Source organism: Pristis pectinata, chromosome 1 (assembly GCF_009764475.1).
Source record: "Pristis pectinata isolate sPriPec2 chromosome 1, sPriPec2.1.pri, whole genome shotgun sequence".
Taxonomy (NCBI): Eukaryota; Metazoa; Chordata; class Chondrichthyes; order Rhinopristiformes; family Pristidae; genus Pristis; species Pristis pectinata.
In genome coordinates, this window is record NC_067405.1 from 81516557 (window position 1) to 81540084 (window position 23528).

The 23528-nt window shown below is 43.7% G+C and overlaps 1 protein-coding gene across 1 annotated transcript in view; it reads left to right on the top strand.

The window, feature by feature from the left end:
- rtf1 (RTF1 homolog, Paf1/RNA polymerase II complex component) overlaps positions 1 to 23528 on the top strand; it is a 76639-nt gene that overhangs the window by 8349 nt on the left and 44762 nt on the right. Inside the window, exons 2-4 of the mRNA XM_052012494.1 lie at positions 4103 to 4250; positions 10472 to 10676; positions 20432 to 20543. Of these exons, the coding sequence (XP_051868454.1) occupies positions 4103 to 4250; positions 10472 to 10676; positions 20432 to 20543 (465 nt within the window). The remainder of the gene's footprint in view (positions 1 to 4102; positions 4251 to 10471; positions 10677 to 20431; positions 20544 to 23528) is intronic.

Sequence of the window (23528 nt, forward strand, 5' to 3'; positions counted from 1 at the left end):
AAAGGCCCATTTCTATGCTGTACAGCTCTGATTTTCAGCCAAGACAATTTCATCTCAGAATAAGGAAATAGACTATTTTGGGCGGAGATACCATTATAAATCTTTGGAGTTCTCCTCTTGTACATTGATCTTGGTTGTGAATATATTTGATATATTCTGGAAATTGCAGGGATCGAGAGAGAATGTGGGTAGAATGTCCTCAACTGGTGGAACACTTCCAAATGGCCAACTCCCTTTCCATTTGTTCCTAACTAACCCAGGCTGTATCTGCTTTAGGTGTATAACAGAGTGTAGGGGAGGTTTACTGAAGTTGTGTATTATTTATGTATAATTTGTATTCTGTGTGTTGTCTGTACCTACGTGCCTGTGATGCTGCTGCAAGTGAGTTTTTCATTGTAAAACCCTGTACCTCACTGTACTTGTGCACATGACAATAAACTTGTTGCTCATGCTTCTAACACACATTATTTGCCTAGGGAGTGTTAGATGGGAGAGTGTAGTGGGAACGTTGCTGTATTTAACCTGTGCTGTACATATGGCTATGTTTAAGGTGTTCAAGGGATGGATCAGATTTCTCCTCTGGGGGAAAAAAAAAGTTGCAAATGCTGGAAATGTGAAATAAAAAAGAAAATGCTGAAAACCTTCAGGCCGTATGGAAATAGAAACAGCTAGCATTTGAGATGCAAGCACCTTCATCAGATGGATGACTGGCAGCAAAGGCCAGGTCTGATTTAAAAAAAAGAAAGCAAGTTGGAGAATTTGATAATGAGCCCAGAAGGCTGCAGCATGCCCAGATGGAAGATGTTGTTCTTTACCTTGTGTTGGGTCTCATTGTGACAGTACAAGAGGCCACAGTGAGGTCAGAGAAGGATAGGGAATTAAACCTGCAGTCAACAAAGAAGCTGCAGTCTGAAGGCATGTGCACTAGAAAGCAAACATCCTAATATGTGTTTGGTTTCCCCAGTGTAGAAGAAACAACACTTATCTTGTCACTTGGAGCAGGATGTTAGTATCCAGTGTACAACACTGCCCAGAAGGTATTCCTCACCCAAATCTGTTCTTGCAGCATGGGTTACAAGTATCCTCAGGAACATGGAAAATGTAATGTTGTGTGACTTGCAAGGTGCTGAGTGAAAATCCCGTTATTGGGATTTGTTTCCTTTGGAGTGAAGGAGGCCATGGAGGAATTAAAGTGAGGCATAGATACTTAGATGGTCAGAATCTTTTACCCATGGTAGGGTCATCAAAAATAGAGCACAGATTTAACATAAGGGATTTAAAGGGGGATCTTAGGGGTAAGGTTTTTTTTCCCCACAGTGGTTGATATCTGGAGCATGCTGCCAAAGGAGGTGGTGGAATCAGATACAATCGCTATGTTTAAGAGACATTTAGAAAGACAAATAGGCAAAGCATAGAAGGATACAGTCCTAATGCAGGAAAGTAGGATTAATGTAGACGGGCAAAAAGGTCAATGTGGACTTGGTGGCAGAAAGATCTGTTTCTCTGCTGTAGAACTTAGAACATAGAACGTTACAGCACAGTACAGGCCCTTTGGCCCATGATGTTGTGCTGACATTTTATCCTGCTCTAAGATCAGGTGGTAGATTTGAACTAGGTCTTGAGGATAAATCCCCAGGGCCTGACCAAGAGTATCCTAGGTCATTGTGGGAAATAAGGGAAGAAATTGCTGGGGCATTGGCAGAGATTTTTGTATCTTCATTAGCCATAGGTGAGGAACTGGAAGACTGGAGGGTGGCTAATGTTCCTTTTAAGAAGGGCTGCAAGGACAAGTCAGGGAACTGCAGTCTGGTGAGTCTTCTATCAGTGGTGGAAAAGTTACTGGAAGGGATTGTGAGGGACAGATTTCTTTGCGTTTGGAAAGACGAGGACTGATTTTTGGCTTTGTTCGTGGGAGATCATACCTCACTAATTTGATTGAATTTTTTTTGAAGAAATGACCAAGAGGATTGATGAGTGCAGGCGGTGGACATTGTCTATAGGGACTTAAGCAAGGCCTGCATGGTAGACTGGTCTAGAAGATTAGACATGTGATCCAGGGTGAGCTAGCCATTTGGATACAAAATTGACTTGGTGGTAAGAGTCAGTCAGTTAGGAATCAGAAGATTGCAGTGGAGGGTTATATTTGAGATTGGAGGCCTGTTCCCAGTGACACGTCTTGGGAATTGGTGCTGGGTCCTTTATTGTTTGTCATATACATTAATGATTTAGAAGATAATGTAGGTGGCATGTTTGTAAGTTTGCAGATGACATCAATATTGGTGGTGTGGGTGAACGGTGAAGAAGGTTGTTTAAGGTTACAACAGGATTTGGATCAACCAGGAAAGTGGGCAAAGGAAAGGCAGATGGAATTTAAAGCAGACAAGTGATGTGTTGCATTTTGGGAAGTTAAACCAGGGCACAGCATGCATAGTGAATGGCAGGGACCTAGGGAGAGAGACCTTGGGGTTCAAGTACATAGTTCTCTGAAAATGGCCAAACAAGTAGACAGAGACGGTGAAGAAGGTTTATGGTATGCTTGCTTTCATTGGCGGAGGCTTTGAGTATAGGAGTTGGAACATCATGTCACAGTTGTACAAATTGTTGGTTGGGCCGCCATTGGAGTATTGTGTGAAGTTCAGGTTGACTTGTTATAGGAAAGATGTGATTAAGCTGGAGAGGGTGCAGAAAAGATTCACAGGAATATTGCCTGTACTGGAGGACTTCAGTTATAAGGACAGATTGGGTAGACTGGGTCTGTTTTCCCTAGAGTGAAGGAGGTTGAGGGATGACCTTAGAGGTTTATATGATTATGAGAAGCGTAGATAGGGTAGAAAGTCAGTCTTTTACACAGGGTAGGGGAGCCTAAGAGTAGAGGGCATATGTTTGAGGTGAACGGGAAAGATTTAAAGGTGATCTGAGGGGGGCAAGGTTTTCCACACAGAGGGTGGTGGGTATATGGAATGAGTTGCCAGAAGAAGTGGTGGAGTGGGGTGCAATTACAAAGTTTAAAAGGAGGGGTACGTAGATAGGAAAGGTTTAGAGGGACATGGGCCAAACGCAGGCAAATGAGATTAGTGTCGATAGGCATCTTGGAACATAGAAAACTTACAGCACAATACAGGCCCTTTGGCCCACAAAGTTGTGCCAAACATGTCCCTACCTTAGAAATTACTAGGCTTACCCATAGCCCTCTGTTTTTCTAAGCTCCATGTACCTATCCAAAAGTCTCTTAAAAGACCCTATCATATCAGCCTCCACCACCGTTGCCAGCAGCCTATTCCACACACTCACCACTCTCTGAGTAAAAAAAAAACTTACCCCAACATCTCCTCTATACCTACTCCCCAGCACCTTAAACCTGTGTCCTCTTGTGGCAACCATTTCAGCCCTGGGAAAAAGCCTCCGACTATCCACACAATCAATGCCTCTTATACACCTCTATCAGGTCACCTCTCATCCTCTGTTGCTTCAAGAAGAAAAGGCCGAGTTCACTCAACCTGTTTTCATAAGGCATGCTCCCCAATCCAGACAATATCCTTGTAAATCTCTTCTGCACCCTTTCTATGGCTTCCACATCCTTCCTGTAGTGAGGTGACCAGAACTGAGCACAGTACTTCAAGTGGGGTCTGACCAGGGTCCTATATAGCTGCAACAATACCTCTCGGCTCCTAAGTTCAATTCCACGATTGATGAAGGACAATACACTGTATGCCACCTTAACCACAGAGTCAACCTGTGCAGCTGCTTTGAGCGTCCTATGGACTCGGACCCCAAGATCCCTCTGATTCTCCACACTGCCAAGAGTCATACCATTAATACTATATTCTGCCATCATATTTAACCCACCAAAATGAACCACTTCACACTTATCTGGGTTGAACTCCTTCTGCCACTTCTCAGCCCAGTTTTGCATCTTGGTCTGCATGGACTAGTTGGGCCAAAGGGCCTGTTTCTGTGCTGTGGAACTCTGAACCTGTGATGCTAACATAAAGCCTGGCTTCAGCACAGTATAATGTTGTATCTTAAAAGCCTGATGGGTATACTGAAGGTGGTTGTTGTCCGCAGCAGAGTAAGTTTATTAACAGTATATCTTTCTTCACAGTGGACTGTGGGAGGCAGCAAGACCAAAAAGAAGGGAAAAGGCAAGAGTGGAGAGAAGAAACCAACCACAAAGAGAGCAGTGAACAAGGCGGCATCTTCTGGCAGCTCAGCAGAAGACAGCTCTGGAGATAGTTCTGCTCCAGAGGAAGGTAAACCGCTAGGACTCTAGAGAGGGTTCAAGGGAGAGAAGATAGCTCACCACCACCTTTCATTTAGGAATGAACAATAAATGCTAGCCTTGCTGGGAGCAATTGAATCCCAAAACTGAATAATTTTTTAAAAAACTGGCAGAAAGCCTTGGTTAGAATACTGACAGATAAGGATTAGATTTTGCAGAGTGCTTCAGACAAGCGGGGAGAGAAATTTATGGAGGGCTTTTCAGAGTCAGTAGCCTAGACTATTAAAAGTATGGCTACCTGTGGTGGAATGGCTAAAACTGGGACGTGCAAGAGACCAGAATTGGAGGCGTATGGATATCTTGAAGGCTGAAAAATGTAGGATGTACAAGAACCATCCCTCTACTTTGTCCAACAATTCAAGTTGTGACCGGTGGAAGCAAGGATTTCAAGACTAAGTTACCTTGACTTAAAAATAAAAATGTAATCATAAGTAAGATGTTACAAGCAAGTATCTAATAGCACCATTCATTGAGACCTGATAACTAATAATCATCTAACAGTTACAAGTATAATAGAATCTGATTCTGAGGGATTAGAATGGGGAGATCCTGTCTGACCATTATGACTGAATTTTTTTGAAAAATTAACAGGATGAGAGCAGTGTGGTTGATAATAGTCCACATAGCCTCATTAAGGCTTTCTGACAAAGTCCCACATGGGAAACTGGCCCAAAAAAGTTTATGATATAAAAGTTTATGTTTTTGAAATCCATCGCAAGTTGGATACAAATTGGCTTGGTGATAGGAGGCAGAGGGTGGTGATGGAGAGTTGTTTTTGTGATTGGAAGCCAGTGACCAGTGATATATCAGCGTCCTAGCAGATAAGTAGGGTTATAACAAGGACTTTCAACTAATCAGAGGGCAGGAAAGTTCTAATGATGCAAGTTTTGATAAATGGAAAAAGAAATGAGTGATAATGATGAGAAAAACTAAGATCAAAGTGTAACAGGAAAGGGCAAAAACTACCAGCAAAGGTGTGTAGCAGAAGGTGAACCAGGAGTGTGTTTAAAAAGTCAAAGCTTAAGGCTCTTTATCTGAATGTATGAAGTATTTGTAACAAGATAGAAGAGATGATGGTATGATGGTATAGAAGAGTATGATCTAATAGCAATTAGAGACGTGTCTGTAGGATGACTGGGACACTGAATTCAGTATTCCATAGGATAAGCAAAAAGGGAAAGGAGGCAGGGCAGTTTTGTTAATCAAGGAAGAAATCAACGTGGTGCTGAGGGTGATATAGATGGTGATGTGGAATCAGTTTTGGTAGAAATAGTATTTGAATTGGTTTATTATTGTCACTTGTACCAAGGTACAGGGGAAAACTTATCTTGCATAGCGTTCATACAGACACGTTGGGTTAGTCTACAGGCCCCAAGGTATTGCTGCTTGTTGTAGCAAGCAGAAGTGGAAAATATCAAAGGCGTACTCGAAGGGAACTGCAATTATCAAGGGTGATTTTAATCTGAATAGTAATTGGACTAATCAAGCTGGCGAGGTTATCGTGGAAAAAGAATTTATTGTGTCAGGAATGGTTTCTTAGAGCAGGATGCTACAGAACCTACCCTGGGACAGGCTATTTTAGATTGAAGTAGTTTTAATAAAACACAGGGTTTTCAAGGAGGTAAAGGAGAGTCGATAGAGGAAACATGAATACAGATTTAGTGCACTTGGATTTTCAAAAGGCATTTGACAAAGTCTCAAGGCTGGTCCATGAGAGCTTGTGGTATTAGGGGAAGTGCGTTCACATGGATTTAAGATTGGTTATCGCAAAGAGAATTGGACTGAATGGATTTTCTTCCCGTTGCAAAAATGTACCTAGTCGGGTGACCTGAGGATCAGTTCTAGGCCCTCAAGATAGAAGAGTTGATGGTATTAGTATGATCTAAAAGCAATTACAGAGACATGTCTGCAGGATGACCTGGACGCTGAATTCAGTATTCCAGTACTTTAATGACCTAGGAGAGAGCACAACTTCCAGCTTGTTGAGACATGAAAATAGGTAGGAGGGTGTATTGCAATGAGGGTATGTCAGAGGAGGTATTGGAGGCAGATAAAATTACAGGTATTTGGAAAGGTACTTGGATAGGAAGGTCATAGAGGTATGGGCCTCATGGGGAAAATGGGACCCCACACTTGTCTGGATTAAACTCTATCTGCTACTTCTCTGCCCATATATAATGGAATTATGATGCTGTGGCCATTACAGAGACTTCACTGCCGCAAGTACGGGATTGGCTACTTGATGTTCTGGGGTTTAGCTGTTCCAAAAGGGATAGGGAGGGGGGTTGGGGGGGGGGTGGGGGGGTGGTGGCGTTGCTAATCAGGGATCGTATCACAGCTGCAGAAAGGGAGTATGTCGTGGCGGGATCGTCTACTGAGTCAGTGTGGATGGAATTCAGAAACAGGAAGGGAGCAATCATTCTACTGGGAGTATTCTATGGGCCCCTCAGTAGCAACCGGGGCACTGTGGAGCAGGTAAGTAGGCAGATTTTGAAAATGTGCAAAAATACCAGGGTTGTTTTCATGGGTGACTTCAACTTCTCTAATATTGATTGGCACCTCAGAGTAAAAGGTTTAGATAGGGCAGAATTTGTTAGGTGTGACTAGGAAGGATTCCTAACACAGTATGTGGACAGGCTGACCAGAGGAAAAGCCATACTGGATCTAGTATGAACCTGATCAGGTGACAGACCTCCCAGTGGGCGAGCATTTCAGAGATAGTGACCACAACTCCCGACCTTTAGCATAGCCATGGACCAGGACAGGAGCAGACGATATGGGAAAGTATTTAATTAGGAGAGGGCTAATTATGATGTTATTACCCAGGAACTTGGGAACGTAAATTAGGAATTGATGTTCTCAGGGAAATGCACAGCAGAAATGTGGAGGCTGTTTAGGGACCACTTGTATGGGGTCCTGGATAGGTTTGTCCCACTGAGATAGGGAAAGGAACCATGGTTGACAAGGGAGGTGGAACATTTAGTCAAAGGGCAGAAGAAAGCATACTTAAGGTTGAGGAAGCAAAATCAGACACGGGTCTTGAGAGTTATAAGGTAGCCAGGAAGAAGCTTAAGAAGGGACTTACAAGAGCTAGAAGGGGACATGCAAAGGCCTTGGTGAGGAGGATTAAGGAAAACCCCACGTACATGAAGAACAGCAGAATGACTTGAGTGAGGGTAGGACCACTCGGGGATAAAGGGGGAAACGTGCCTGGAGGCGGAGGAGGTTGGGGAGGTCTTTAGTGAATACTTTGCTTCAGTGTTCACCAGGGAGAGGGACTTTGACAAATGTGAGGTCAGCATAGAAGAGGGTAATGTGCTGGAGCATGTCAAGATTAAGAAAGAGGCAGTGTTGGAGCACTGAAAAGCATTAGGAGAGACGTTCCCGGGGCCAGACGGAATATACCCCAGGTTAAGGGAAGCGAGGGAAGTGATTGCTGGGTCGTTGATAATGAATCGAACAGCATGGAAACAGGCTATTCAGCCCAAATCCTCCACACCAGTCTGTGTTAACCCTATCGCCAGCACCTAATCTCAAAGTGATTCAAGTATTCATATTAGATACTAGTTAAGTGCTGTCAGAAACCCAGCTTCAACCACTCTCCTGATCAGTGCATTCCAGGTACTTAAAACCCTCTGGGTGAAGAAGGTCCCATTCATATCCCCTCTGAATCTCTTCCTCCTTACCCTAAATGTAAGTCCTCTAGATTTATCTACCTCTGAAATGAGGAAAAGTTTCCTGCAGTCTATCCTATCTATACTCTTAATTTTATGTACCTCAATCATGTCTCCTCTTAATCACCTTGGCTCCAAGGGAAAAAAGACGCAATCTTTCCAGTCTCATAACTGAAACACTCCAACCCAGACAACATCCTGGTGAATCTCCTCTGCACCCTCTCCACCACTATCATATCTTTCCTAGTGTTGTGACCAGAACTGCACACAGTACTCCAGCTGAGGTCTATAATGTTTTATAAAGCTGGAGTATAACCTCCCTGCTCTTGTATTCAGTGCCCTGACTAATGAAGGCCAGTATCCCAATGCCTTCCTATCCAACATTGTCTATCTGTGTTGCCACCTTCAAGGATCTATGGACTTACTCTGTTCCTCCATACTCCCTGGGACCCTACTGTTCATGGTGTATTTCCTAACCTCATTGGTACTCCCAAAATGCATCACCTTGCATTTAGCAGGATTAAACTCTCTACCATTTTTCAGCAACTCTTTGATATCTCTCTGTAGCATAAGGTTATCCTCCACGCAATCAACAATTATAGTAATCTTTGTGTCATCTAAAAACATTGTTCCTCCTACACCCACATCCAGATCATTCATGTATATTACAAGCAGCAAAGTTCCCAGCACTGATCCCTGTGGAACGCTGCTAGTCACAGCCATTTAATCACTAAACCACTCCTCTACCTCCTCTGTCTCCTTTTGCTTGGTCCAATTTGCCAACTTGCCCTGGACCCCATGGGCCCTCGCCTTTTGGACCAGTCTCCCATGTGGGAACTTGTTGAAGGCCTTACTGAAGTCCATGTAACCACATTTACTGCACTGTCCTTATCAATACACTTTTTGTTAGTACTTCAAAAACAAAAACAAAATTGTCAGATTGGTCAGACAGGACCTGCCCTTGACAAGGCCATCTGATTAGTCCCTGCCTTCCTAATTGATCATTAATCTTCTCCCTCATAATTTTTTACGCTGCTTTCCCTACCATTGACGTTGGGCACATAGGTGAATAGTTACCAGGCTTTTCCCTGCTGCTTTCCTTGGAAAGGAGGACCACATCTTCTGTCCTCCAGTCATCTGGTACCTCACTTGTGGCCAGCAAAGATTTAAAAAATCTCAGCTGCAGCAATCTCTTCCCTTGCCTATGCTGTTCCTGGCGTGCCTTCCTGCACTCTTCATTGAATGAGGGTTGATCCCCTGGTTTTCTCGTGATGGCAGAGCAGGGTATATGGTGGGCCATGAGGTTGCAGATTATGGTTGAATACACTTCTTATGACCCGCAGTGTCTCATGGATGCCCAGTCCTAAGCTGCTAGATCTGTTTACACTCTGCCAGATATAGCACAGTGATACTGCCACAGAGCACAATGAAGTGTATTTTCATTGTGAAAATGTGATTTTTGCTTCCACAAGGACTGTGTAGTGGTTATTCCTACCGATACTGTCATGGACAGATGCATCTGTGATGTGGAGATTGGCAAGGACTAGATCAAGTAGGTTTTCCCTCTTGGTTCCCTCTCCACCTGCCGCAGACCCAATCTAGCAGGAACGTCCTGTCAGATTGACCAGCTCATTCAGTGGTAGTGCTGCTGAGCCACTCTTGATGATGGACTCCCACCCAAGAGTACATTCTACACCATTACGCCTCTCCGTTCTTCCTCCAAGTGGTGTTCTACATAGAGTGGTATTGATTCATCAGCCAAGGGGGGTGGTAAGTGGATCAACAGAACATTTCCTTGCCCAAATTTAACCTGATGCCATGAGATTTCATGGGATCTAGAGTCAGTGTTGAGGACTCCCAGGGCAGTTCCCTCCTGACTGTAGACCACTGTGCTGCCTCCTCTCTGGGTCTGTCCTGCAGTGGGACAGGATGGAGATGATGGTTTCTGGGACATTGACTGTAAGGTGTGATTCCATAAGTGTGACTTTGTCAGGCTGTTGCTTGACTTGTCAGTGAGACAGGTCTCCCAGTTTTGGTACGAGCCTCCAAACGTTAGGAATCTGCAGGGTCAACAGGGCAGTTTTTGGAGTCACACCAAATAGGGAGGTAGACTTCCTCCCCTACAGGACAGTAGTGAACCAGATGGGTCTTAACAACAATTGACTGTGGTATTCGTGGTATTCATAAGAGTTTTTAATTCCAGCATTCGGATTTGAATTTATCACCATCTGGACTTTGCCCTGGGTATCTAGATTAGTAATCCAGTGATAATACCACTGCGCCAGTAGCTGCTCCTATTCTACTTCTGCCAGGTCCTGTTTTATTATATTGATATCATCCAAGGCCCCCATGTAAATGCATGCTCTTCGGGCCTTCCAAGTCATAGATCATGTTTGACTTCTTTTAAGGTATGATTTAAAAATTGTTAGCTGTATTCCCCTAGCCCCACACTTGCCTTTCCTCTGTTACCCTTATGTGGCTAGTATTTGGTGAATGAGTAATGTGTTTAAAATTTCAGGGGAAGTTTCCGATTCAGAAAGGAGTAGCTCATCTTCAAGCTCCGAGTCTTCATCCTCATCAGAAGAGGAAGAGTTCCATGATGGCTATGATGATGACCTCATGGGTGATGAGGAGGACAGAGCAAGGTTGGAACAAATGACTGAGAAGGAACGAGAGCAAGAACTCTACAACCGGATAGAAAAGCGAGAAGTGCTAAGGCGGAGGTGAGATGCTGTACTAAGGATCTGTTGCACTGAAGCATATTACAGACACAGCTTCAATCCACTGTCAAATCAGCTAGTCTTCCAAGCAGCAATTAGAACTGTTTAGTTGGCTTAAATGGCGTTGAGGCAGGAAAGACAAATTTGAAGAAGGTATCTGATTTTGGGCATACAGTGAAAACATTAAGGCTCTGATTTTAAACCTCGTCAGGCTGAGAATGTATAGGCAAGTTGTAATGTTTGAAATAACACCCACTTGCTTTTATATTGTATTGTTAATGGTAACATACAGTGGTACAGCTAGTGGAACTACTACTTTACAGCGCCAGCGACCCAGCTTCATTCCTGATCTTGGATACTGTCTATGTAGAGTTTATACATTCTCCCTGTTATAGCATGGGTTTCCAATAGGTCCTCTGGTTTCTTCCCACAACCCACTGACCTGCAGGTTGGTAGGTAAATTGACCACTATAAATTGTCCCTGGTGTGTAGGTGAGCGGTAGAATCTGGGAGGAGTTGATGGGCATGTGGGGAGAATAAAATGGGTTAGGCTAGGATTTGTATAAATGGGTAATTGATGGTTGACACAAGTCTAGTGAGCCAAAGAGCCTGTTTCTGTGCTGTTTCACTCTGTGACTTGATGAGTCTATATCCAGATACTTCACAAGAATGCTGTCAAACAAAATTTGACAGCAAGCTACTTACAGAAACAATAGGACCAAAGCTCAGCAAGGGGTAGGTTTTAAAGAGCTTCTAAGGAGGGAAGAGGCGGATAGTTAGAGCAGATATTCCAGAGATGAATTTTAGGTTGCTGAATGCACAGCCTGTATTGGTGGTGTGAAGGAAATTTAATGTGTGTAAGACAGATCTTGAAGGGTTGTAGGGTGGGAAGAGGTTAGATCTAGAGATGACCGAGACAATGCAGGTATTTAAACCAGAAACCAGCATGGGTTTCCTTTGTATGTATTTCCCGCACATGGCAAAGGCATACTTAGAGCTTTATTGGCTACCCTTCAGAACACAAGAAGGCAAAATAGGAGCAGGAGTTGGCCATCAGTAGTTTCAAGCCTGTCCCATCATTTAATATGATCATGGCTCATCTCTGCTGTCCTTGACTCTTCTTCTGTGCCATTTCTCTGTACTCTTCTATTCCTCAATCAATCAAATAGTTATCCACCTCCACTTCTAATGATATAGCTTTCACCATCTGCTTTGCAAAGGATTCCAGAGATTCACCACCTACATAACTCTATTTTAAATGACCACCCCCTTGTAAGTCTCCTTGTTCAAGACTCTCCCACTGATGAAATAATCCCGATGCACACTTAGGATCTTGTATGTTTGAATAAAGTCACCCCTCAATCTACTTAACTCCAAGGAATACAGGCCCAAACTATCTAGTCTCTCAGCCCAGGAATTAGCCTGGTGAATTTCCTCTGGACTGTCTCCAATGTTACTATTTCTTTTAGGTAAGGAGACCAAAACTGTACACAATATTCCAGATGAGGCCTCGCCAACACCCTCTATGATTGCATCAAAAGCTCCCTATCTTTAAACGCAAACTACTTTGCAATGAAGGTCAGAATACTGTTTGCTTTCTTAACTACTTATTTGACCTGCCTGCTAACTTTGTGATTCATGCACTAGAATGTATGACTGTACGTCACTCACTTGCAGGCTTTCTCCATTCAGATAATCTGCCGTTTGATTTCTTTGCGAAGTGCATGACTTAGCACCTCCCCACATTAAACTCCATTTGCCAGTCTTTTGCCCACCAACTCAATCCATCTTTATCCCATTGTAGTATCATCGGCAAATTTTGGATCCTTGCGTACAGTTGCGGGCCAAGAACTGATCCCTGTGGTACTCCAGTAGTTACCTTCCAGTTGGGGAAAATACCCATTTATTCCAACTTTGTTTTCTATGAGACAGCCAGTGTTCAATCCCTTCTAATACACTTCCATGGACTTCTAATAGCATGGACTTCTAATTTATGCATCAGCCTCCCATATGGCACCTTGTCAAATGCCTTTTATAAATCCAAATGCACTATAGCTACAGGTTCCTCTATCAACTCCATCTCAAAGAATTTGAGCAAATTTGTCAAACATGATTTACTATGTTGATTAGCTTTAATTATATTCAGCTTTCCTACCTGATTAGTTATTTTCTCTTTGATTATTAACTCCAGCATCTTGCCTGTAATGGCTGTAAAACTAACGGGTCCACTATCTCTGCAGCTATTTCCTTTAAAACCCTAATGTGGAGTCCATCAGGTCCTGGCAACTTGTTTGCCTTCAGCCCCTTGAGTTTCTGCAATACTTCATCTGTTGTCATTGGGAATTTTATTTGAAATGTTATTTGAAATTACCTTGTCTGATATCTTACTGAGTCACCTGGGACTATACTGGCTAGAATTCAGAAGAATGAGAGGGGATCTTATGAAAACATATAAAATTATTAAAGGGATAAATAAGATAGTGGCAGGAAAGTTGTTTCCACTGGTAGGTGAGACTAGAACTAGGGGATATAGCCTCAAGATTCAGGGGAGTAGACTTAGGACAGAGATGAAAAGAACTGCTTTTCCCAGAGGGTAGTGAATCTGTGGAATTCTCTGCCCAAGGAAGCAATGAAGGCAAAAGGCCCTCATTAAATATACTTAAGATGCAGATAGTTTTTTGCATAGTAGGGGAATTAAGGGTTGTGGGGAAAAGGCAGGTAGGCAGAGCTGAGTTCATGGCCAGGTCAGCCATGATTTTAATGAATGGCAGAGCAGGCTTGACGGGCCAGTTGACCTACTCCTGCTGCTATTTCTTATGCTCTCATGTTCTTAGGGATATTAGCAATATCTTCTGAGGTGAACACAGATGCAAAACATGTATTCAACATATGGAGTTATAGATTTGCAGCATGTAAACAGGCCCTTCAGATCAACACATCCGTGCCAACCAAGGTGCCTTCCTGAGATCGTCCCATTAGCCTACATTTGGTCCATATCGCTCTCAACTTTTCCTGTCCATGTAACTGTCTAAATGTCTTTTAAACATTGTAATTGTACCCGGTTCTCTACCACTTCCTCAATAATACATCTGCCATTTCTTTGCTGTTATCACTTTGCCAGCCTTGTTCTCTAGAGGCCCCACATTTACCTTAGCCGTCCTCTTCCTATTTATATATCCATAGGAGCTTTTACTGTTTTCTACTACGTGCAAGGTTTCTCTCAAAATTCATTTTCTCCCTTATCTTTTTAATCTGAAAACTTGTCAATCTTGTAGTCTGCCACTAGCCCTTGTCACTTTGTATAGAACCATAGAACAATACAGCAGAATACAAGCCCTTTTGTCCATCATGTTGTGCCGACCTTCAAACCACACCTAAGACTATCTAACCCCTTCCTCCCACATATCCCTCTAATTTAAATTCCTCCATATGCTTATCTAACAATCTGTTGAACTTGACCAACGTATCAGCCTCCACCACCACCCCAGGCAGCGCATTCCATGCACCAACCACTCTCTGGGTGAAAAACCTCCCTCTGACATCTCCCTTGAACTTCCCACCCATTACTTTAAAGCCATGCCCTCTTGTATAAAGCATTGGTGCCCTGGGAAAGAGGCGCTGGCTGTCCACTCTATCTATTCCTCTAAATATTTTGAAGAGCAGCCCTCCAATCTGAATGCACTCCCTCCACCACAACCCCCTGCTTTCTACAGGCAAGCCAATTCTGAATCTACACGGCCAAGCCTCCCTGGATCCCTTGGCCTCTGACCTTCTGAACAAGCCTACCATGTGGAACCTTGTCAAACACCTTACTAAAATCCATGTAGATCACATCTACTACACTACCCTCATCAATCTTCCTGGTCACCTCCTCAAAGAACCCTATCAGGGCTGTGAGGCAAGATCTTCCCTTCACAAAGCCATGCTGGCTGTCCCTAATTAGTCCATGTTTCTGTAAATGCTCATAGATCCTGTCTCTTAGAATCCTTCCTAACAGCTTACCCACCACAGACGTAAGGCTCATTGGTCTGTAATTCCCTGGACTATCCCTACTACCTTCTTTGAATAAGGGGACAACATTTGCCACCCTCCAATCCTCTGGTATCATTCCCGTGGACAACAAGGACTCAAAGATCCTAGCCAACGGTTCAGCAATCTCCTCCCTCGCCTCAGGAAGCAGCCTGGGGAATATTCCGTCAGGGCCTGGGGAATTATCTGTCCTAATATTTTCTAACAGCTCCAACACATCCTCTCTCTTGATATCTACATACTGTAGAACATTACCCTTACCAACATTGCCCTCAGCGTCATCAAGACCCCTCTCCTTGGTGAATACTGAAGAGAAGTATTCATTGAGAACTTCACCCACTTCCACAGCTTCCAGGCACATCTTCCCACCTTTCATGTACAAGAAAAAATCCTTGGGATTCTCCTTAACCCTACTCGCCAAAGCCTTTTCACGTCCCCTTCTTGCTCTCTATTCCTCACGAGCCCTATCTGATCCTTGCTGCTTAGACCTTACGTATGCTGCCTCCCAACTAGTTGTTCCACCTTTCTTGTCACCCATGGTTCCTTCCCCCTGCCATTCCTTCTCTGCCTCACTGGGACAAATTTATCCCTAACATCCTGCAAGAGATCCCTGAACATCGACCACATCTCCATAGTACATTTCCCTTCAAAAATGTTATCGCAATTTACACTCGCAAGTTCTCGCCTTATAGCCTCATAATCCACCTTTCCCCAATTAAATATCTTCCCGTCCTCTTTGCTCCTATCCCTGTCCATGACAATTCTAAAGGTTATGGAGCAGTGGTCGCTGTCCCCCAAACGCTTGCCCACTGAGAGATCTGTCACCTGACCCGATTCATTACCTAAAACTAGATCTAATATGGCATTCCCTCTAGTTGGCCTGTCAACATACTGTGACAGGAATCCGTCCTGGACACACTTAACAAACTCCGCCCCATCTAAAGCTTTGGCCCGAAGCAGGTGCCAATCAATATTTGGGAAGTTGAAATCTCCCATGATAATAACCCTGTTATTTTTGCATCTTTCCAAAATCTGCCTCCCAATCTGCTCCTCGGTATCCCTGCTGCTACTGGGGGGGCCTATAGAATACTCCCAGTAGAGTAACTACTCCTTTCTTGTTCCTAACTTACACCCATATAGACTCCAGAGAGGATCCTTCTACATTATCCACCCTTTCTGCAGCTGTAATAGTATCCGTGACGAGTATCGCAACCCCTCCTCCTCTTCTCCACCACCCCCCCCCCCCCCCCCCCCCAAATCCGTTTTAAAGACTGAAAACCAGGAATATTCAATATCCATTCCTGCCCTGGTGTCAGCCATGTCTCTGTAATAGCCACAATATCGTAGTCCCATGTACTTATCCAAGCTCTCTGTTCATCACCCTTATTCCTGATGCTTCTTGCATTTAAGTAAATGCACTTTAGTCCATCCACCTTTCCACTTTTATAGTCCGTACTCTGCTTCTCCTTCCTCAAAGCCTCTCTACCTGTTAGATCTGACTTTTCCCCATCCCCTTCTTCCTCTGACCTACCCCTCTGGTTCCCATCCCCCTCGCAAACTAGTTTAAACCCTCCCGAACCACCCTAGCAAACCTGCTTGCAAGGATATTGGCCCCCCTTCGGGTTTGGGTGTAACCACTCCTCTCTGTACAGGTCCCACCTTTCCCATGAGAGATCCCATTTGCCATCTCCTCCTATTCCTACCTTCACTATCGCGTGGCACTGGCAGCAATCCCAAGATTGTTACCCTTGAGGTCCTGTTCTTCAGCTTTCTGCCTATCTCCCTAAACTCACTTTTCAGGACTTCATCCCTCTTCCTACCTATGTCGTTGATACCAACATGTACCACGACTTCTGGCTGTTCTCCTTCCCGCTCAAGAATCCTGTGGACCCGATCAGAGACATCCCGGACCCTGGCACTTGGGAGGCAACATACCATCCGGGATTCATGCTCACTGCCACAGAACCTCCTATCTGTTTCCCTGACTATCGAGTTCCCTATCACTACTGACTTCCTCTTCTTCCTTCCCTTCTGAGCAGCAGGACTGGTCCCAGTGCCAGAAACCTGGCTACTGCTGCTTGATCCCTGCAAGTCATCCCCCTCAACAGCTTCCAAAGCAGAAAACCTGTTATTAAGGGGAACAGCCTCCCGGGTCCTCTGCACTATCTGCCTGTTCGTTTTCTTTTTCCCTTCCTCTCCCCTGACAGTCACCCTTCTATCTACTTCCTGGACACCAGAAGTACCTGCTCTATGGGGGGGGGGGGATGACTGTCTCCTGATGTACAGTATCTACATAACTCTCTCCCTCTCTGATGCTCCACAGTGTTTGAAGCTGTGACTCCAGCTCATCAATTTTGAGCCGAAGTTCCTCTAGTCTCAAGCACTTACTGCAGACGTGGTCATCATGGACCACGGCAAGGTCCACGAGCTCCCACATCAAGCAGCACACCACCATGTCCTCCATCTGAACTAATTCTTTTTTTTCCCCTACCTAGTTTTTTTCCTACTTAAAAATTTATAACAGATAACAGGTAAACCTTACCTTTACTTACCAGTTACTCTCCTGCCTCGCACCTTTTAAGCCGAAGCCTGTTGAGCCAAAGCCCAAAACACTCTGCTCTCACTCACTCTGCTGCCCGCTCCGACGCTGCCCGCTGGATATGGCAGTCTTCTTTTTAAACTGTGCGCACACTAACGACTGATGTCACGCGCCTGCGCAATTACTCCCCGCTATCCCCGAAACCGTTAGAAAAAATAACTTATCTCTTCGGAACTCCTCGGCTGCTTTCATTCGTTAGCCTCTCACTCCTTATCTGGAAGCATGCCCTACTTTTCAATTTAACATTATCCTCAACCTCCTTTGCTAACCATGGATTGTGATTTTTCTCACAGGATTCTTCTCTTTGTTTGGAATAAACTCTTGCTAAACATTATAGACCAGCTGTTTGAATATTTGCCACTGTTCTTGTACTGACCCGTCTCTTAGCTTGTATATCCAGCCGACCTTGGACAACTCCGACCTTGGACAACTCCTCCCTCACACCATTACAATTGCCTTTATTTAAATTGAAGATACTGGTTGTAGTGTTTGTCCTCGCACAGCATTTGGAATTCTATCATGTTATGTACCAGCAACAATAGAAACACACTGAGTCATGTATAAGTGTTAGAAACTATTATTAATAACTACTTATGATAATAAGAAAAGTAAAAACGTTAGATATTAAACATTAACCCCAAAACTAAACTCAAAATGTGTGTGTGGCAAATTCCCAAACTCCAAGTCTAGGAATAGTTCTCAAAATTCAGTTCAGCAAGTCATCATATGGAACGTAAGCAAAGGCTTTTGCAAAACCACCGTTGACTCAAGAGAAGATGTATGTAGAGAGAATTTACAAAATCCACATGTTCCACAGTGGAACCCATACGACACCTCGATCACTGATGATCTCCATTGCTCTCGATATGTGGCTGCCCACAGAAATACCTGTTTCCCACTACAGGTTAACGACTAAGTGGACTCCACTTGTATGCTCCAAAAATCCATACATGGATTGTAGCGACAGACACAGCTGTTGTTCTTCATCCATTGTTATGGAGACCAGCAGTCAGTCAGTCAGGCTCTCGCGCGCTCTCTTTCTCTCTCTTGCACTCTCACTCCTCGACTTACTTCGACTCACTGAGCAAAACCGTCAGCACGTTGTTATCTTCTTGCTGTCTTGATGACACCACACACGCACCCCCACACACACCCCCACACCCCTACTCTACTGTCCAGGTGCCTTAAAGGGACATTCACCAAATAGCAACCTGGCTCATAACAATCATATTGTGGTCACTACCCTCAAGGGGATTTTTAACCACAAGGTTGCTAATTAGCCTTTCCTCATCTCATGAGACCAAATCTAAAATAGCCCAACTTCTCCCACCCATGTCTTCCTTCTGCTATTCATGAGTTCAATGCAAACTGAATGCACATCACTTTCCACTGTCTTTATATCACGACTCAGCACTGCTCTGATACCTTCCTTGATTAACAACCCCACCCCACCCTGTTCTCCTTTGGCCTGGAACAGTGTATAACCTGGAAAATTGAGCACCCAATCGTGGTCACCCTGTAACCACACTTCTGTAACAGCTATTAGATCAGACTCATTTTGCTATCTGTGCTATCAAGTCATCTATTTTCATGTAAATTCTCTGTTCATTCAAATAAAGAACATTAAGCTTTGATTTTTTTTTAGTTATTAACAACTCTAGGTTTGCTTGGTTTTGCATATTTCTGTCTACATCTTCTGCCCTGGCCTTTCAGACCTACGTCTCTAAATTCCTCCACCACTGCTCTTTCCTTTCCTCCTGATTTATTAAACCCTGGAGCCTTTCCCCATCAGTTAGTTTAAAACTCTATCTATAACCTTGATTAGTATGGGCAAGTTGCAAATTGTGTCAAAGGGAAGCTAATGGGTGTGTATGAGGAAATGCAAGGAATGGTAGGAGAGAGGGAATGAGACTGATGGGATTGCTCCCTTGGGAGCCTATATGAACCCAGTGGGCTAATTGGCCACCATCAGTGCATTATAATATAAGATGTTCAAAATCAAATCATAGCTGGTTCAACATTGCCAGATAAGTATGCATTCACAGGTGATGTGAAAAGCGTAATTTGGAGTATGGTATGAAGGCAGTATTGTAAGTGACCTGGGTTTGTCGAGGAAACTGAGAGGAGACCAGCCAGGAGAGTAAGTCTGGAGGTAATGACACAATTTGAGACTAAATGGGTTGAGGCAGGAACAGATGTACACTGTCAGAAAGGTGGAGATAGATGGGCTAGAGTTTGTGGTGGTACAGCAGTTTATACCAGTGCACAGGTCAGAAGCCTGACCCAAGACAGACTGGCCAATGTGGTTCTGTTGTCCCGATTTTGAGTTCCCACTTCTGTCTGCTGCAAAGTAACACAGTGCCACAAGGTTGATTCGATAAAGCGCGTTTATTAGCAGTATACTGCGGGAGAATTCTCCTCAAACTCTCATGTAGAGTCTTCATCGGAGGTCTCTGCAGTCCAAAGCAGCAGACAGTAATTTATACAGATATTGTCACACACACTTAATGACTTCGGCTCCACGAGTTTCAGTCAGGCCTCAGAGAACCAAAGACAGACATCGCACCTATTGTCCAACATAATTGAGTTATAATCAAGAGATTCAAAGACAGGTATCACCCTCATTGTTTAAAACAAGCTTCCTCCAGTCTGTTTATTACACCCACCACCCTTATCGTCTAGTATATTGGCCTGCCACCAAGGTCCCGGACACAGCAATTATCACCTAGCCTGAGTCAGTAGCTTGCCTGCTCTTGCTTTCAAGTTATTTTTCCATCAACTCTATGTATAGATACAGTCAGTCACAGTTTCTTAACCCTTTACTTCCTCAGTTCAATTATGTATCCTGTGCATAATGATAGTACCAAGAGTTGAAAGCTAGCCAGCTTTGACCAATGTGTATTGATATAGGAGTAACAAAGTAAAGTCTGCCTTAAGGTTAACGATGTCAGATTGAAACTATAAGGAGGAGGTAGAAAGTGTGGGAGCACATTGTCCCCCTGACTACTGTTGGCATATGTTTTTCCTTGTGCTGTGAGTTGTAGAGAATAACTTGGCTCACCTCAGTGTGAATTTGGAAATTGAATAGCATCCAAGATTCAATTCAAAGGACTTTTCCAATCTTTGGCAGATTTGAAATTGAAAAGAAGCTGAAAGCAGCAAAGAAAAAGGAAAAGAAAGAGAAAAAGAAGAAAATGGAGGAAGAGCGTGAGAAGAAGATGCAGCAGATTCAGGAGTTGCCGGTATCCTGTTTTAGTATTTTCCTCTTTCGAGGGTATACTCCCTGCCAGCTATTGCAGAATCGGCTCTGGCACCTACCCTGAGACTTGGTGTTTACACTGTATTCTCTGGCTGGGCACTGTTCAAATTCACTTAATGTTTAAGCATGCCTCAAGAAGGGGCATTTTCTTCCCTGCCTGTCCAGAACATGAAAATAGAAAGAGATTACTAACAATCCAGAGAGATGCTCAAATACAAATGTGGAAAATTAGGAGCAGGAGTAGGCCATTTGGCACCTAGCCTCTGCTCTGTCATTCAATCTGGCCATGGCTAATCATCTAAATTCAGTTCCTTGTTCCAGTTTTCTCCCCACATTTCTCAATCCCTCTAGCCCTTAGAAAAATATCCAACTCTTTCTTGAATATATTTAATGATTTGGCTTCAATTTCTGTGTAAGATAATTCCATGGGTTCACTGTTCTGGGAGAAGAAATTTTCTCAATTTGGTCTTAAATGGTTTACCCCTTTAGACTATGATCCCTGGTCCTGGGAGCACCTCCCTGACACTTTTCAACCACCTGCCTGGCTATATTCCATAAGATTAGGTCAGTTCTGCCCCTTCTGCAATAGGCCTATATATGTACTAATTCAAAAATTCCACCCCCTCCATGCCTCTCACACTAAGAAAGTTGAAATCCCTGACTACTGTAACCTCTGCCAACATCTCTTGATGATTTGTCTTTATCTGCTTCTTTATCTGATTATTGTGAGGCCTCTGTATACACCAAGCAAAGTAGTTGCCCCTTTTTGTTCCACACAGTCAGCATGAAGATCGCAAATTCTCCCTGTGACATCATGAGCTTCCCTTGGGTGCTCCAGTTTCCTCCTATGTCCTAAAGACATGCAGGTTGGTAGACCACTGTAAATTGCCCTTAGTAGGTAAGTAGTAGAATCCAAGAGGATTTTGGGGGCAGGTGAGGAGGATAAAATGGGATTGGTGTGAATGGGTGATTGATTGGCACAGACTCAGTGAACTGAGGAACCTGTTCCTACGCTGTATGATCCTAATCTTTCCTCAGATAAGGAGAGAAAATTGGGCCCGGTGCTTGAGCTGCAGCCTCACCATGGCCCCTGCTCTTGTAGCAGGGTGCATGAAGCACCTTGCTCCTGTAGCTGAATCCTTTCGTCATGAAGGCCAGCATACAATTTGCTGCCTTAACCCCCTATTGCACCTGAATGCTTGCCTTCAGCGACTGGTGCATGAGGGTATCCTAGTCTCATTGTACCTCCCCTTTTCCCAATGTATCACTAGTCAGATAAGATATCTGACTTCCTGTTGTTGCCACCTAAATGGATAACTTTGTACTGCATTGCCAAGGTTCACCCTCCCACTTAGCTTTGTGCTGTCTATAGCCTTGGAGATACTGCATTTCGTTCCTTCATCCATATCAACATGAATTGTGAATTGCAGATCTCAGCACTGACCCACTTATCACTGCCAGGTACTCAGAAAAAGGCCCATTTAATCCCTACTTTGTTTCCTGTTAGCCAACCAATTCTCTGTCTGTAGCAACACATTATCCCAATCTCATGTTCTTTAATTTTAGAGTCAGAGTTATACAGCATGGAAACAGGCCCTTTGGCCCAACTCATCCATGTGTGCTACTTATGTGGGACTGTATTGAAAACTTTCTGAATGTCCATCCACTGGTTCTCTCTCATCTATTCTGCTGGACACATCCTCAAAAAAAAATTGCAAGATTTGTCCATGATTTCACTTTCACACATCCATGTTGACTTTGTCCAATCCTGTCAGTCTCTAATGCTCTGCTTTACAACTTTTCCCCACTACTGATGTCAATCTAGCCGGCCTGTAATTCCCTGATTTCTCTGCCATTTTTTTATAGTGAAGTTACATTGGAACTGTCCCTGAATCTTGGAAAATGCCCACAGATGCATCCACTATTTCTAGGATCATTTTTAAGCTGTAGAATGTCAGACCCTGAGGATTTATTTGTCTTTAATCCTTTCAATTTCCCTAACATCACATCCCTATTATACTGATTTCCTTCAGCTCCTCCCTCTCACTTGATCCTATGTTTCCTAACATTCCTGCCAGGTTGTTTCTGTCCTTTGAGGACAGCCAAGGTCTGTTTTGAATTATTCTGCTGTGGCTCTGTTCCTCATTGAGTTCTCCTTTTTTGTAAGGGATCTACATTTTCACACTTTTAACTTCACTCCTCAATCCTTGACTCTTCACACCTGTACGTAGAGGGGGGTGGGGAGCTTGGAGCATTATGGGCCGAATGCGGGCAACCGGGACTAGGAGGGAGGATGCTGTGGTCGGCATGGACCAATTAGGCTGAAGGGCCTGTTTCTGTGCTGTATTACTCTACGACTCTATGTAGAACCTTTCACAGTCAGCTTTTATATTTTCTGCAAGCTTACTGTCGTACTCTATTTTCTCCTTCCCAATCATACGCAATAAGCATCTTTTTCTGGATTCTAAACTCCCAGTTCTTGGGTTTGCTCCTTTTTCCAGCCCTTTTTATACTTCTTGGATCTAATACTATGCCTATTTTCTTATTAAATCCCTAGTTCAGCCACCTTTCTTGTTTTATGTTTGCAACAGATGGGAATGAAAATTGTAATTTCTCTGTGTGTTTGCCATTGTCAACCCTCAAGTAAAGTTCCTCACCCTGTCATAGCCAACTCTTGCCTTCATTGTTTACTTCATTTAGATTCAGGACCCAATTCCTCACTCTCCATCTTCATGTTATGGTTGTTCCTTCTCAAGGGACTCTGCACAACAGGATTGTTTATTAATCCTCTGGTTACACAGTACCACTTTGAATGTAGATATTTTGAAATCAGTTAATCAAACATTTTTAGCTATAAAACTATCAGATTTTTGTAAAGTCTATCAGATTCATGAATATCCCTTTAGGAATGAAGCCTGCTGTCATTCCCTATCTGACCAGATTTGCAGCAGTACAGTTAGAGTCCTGA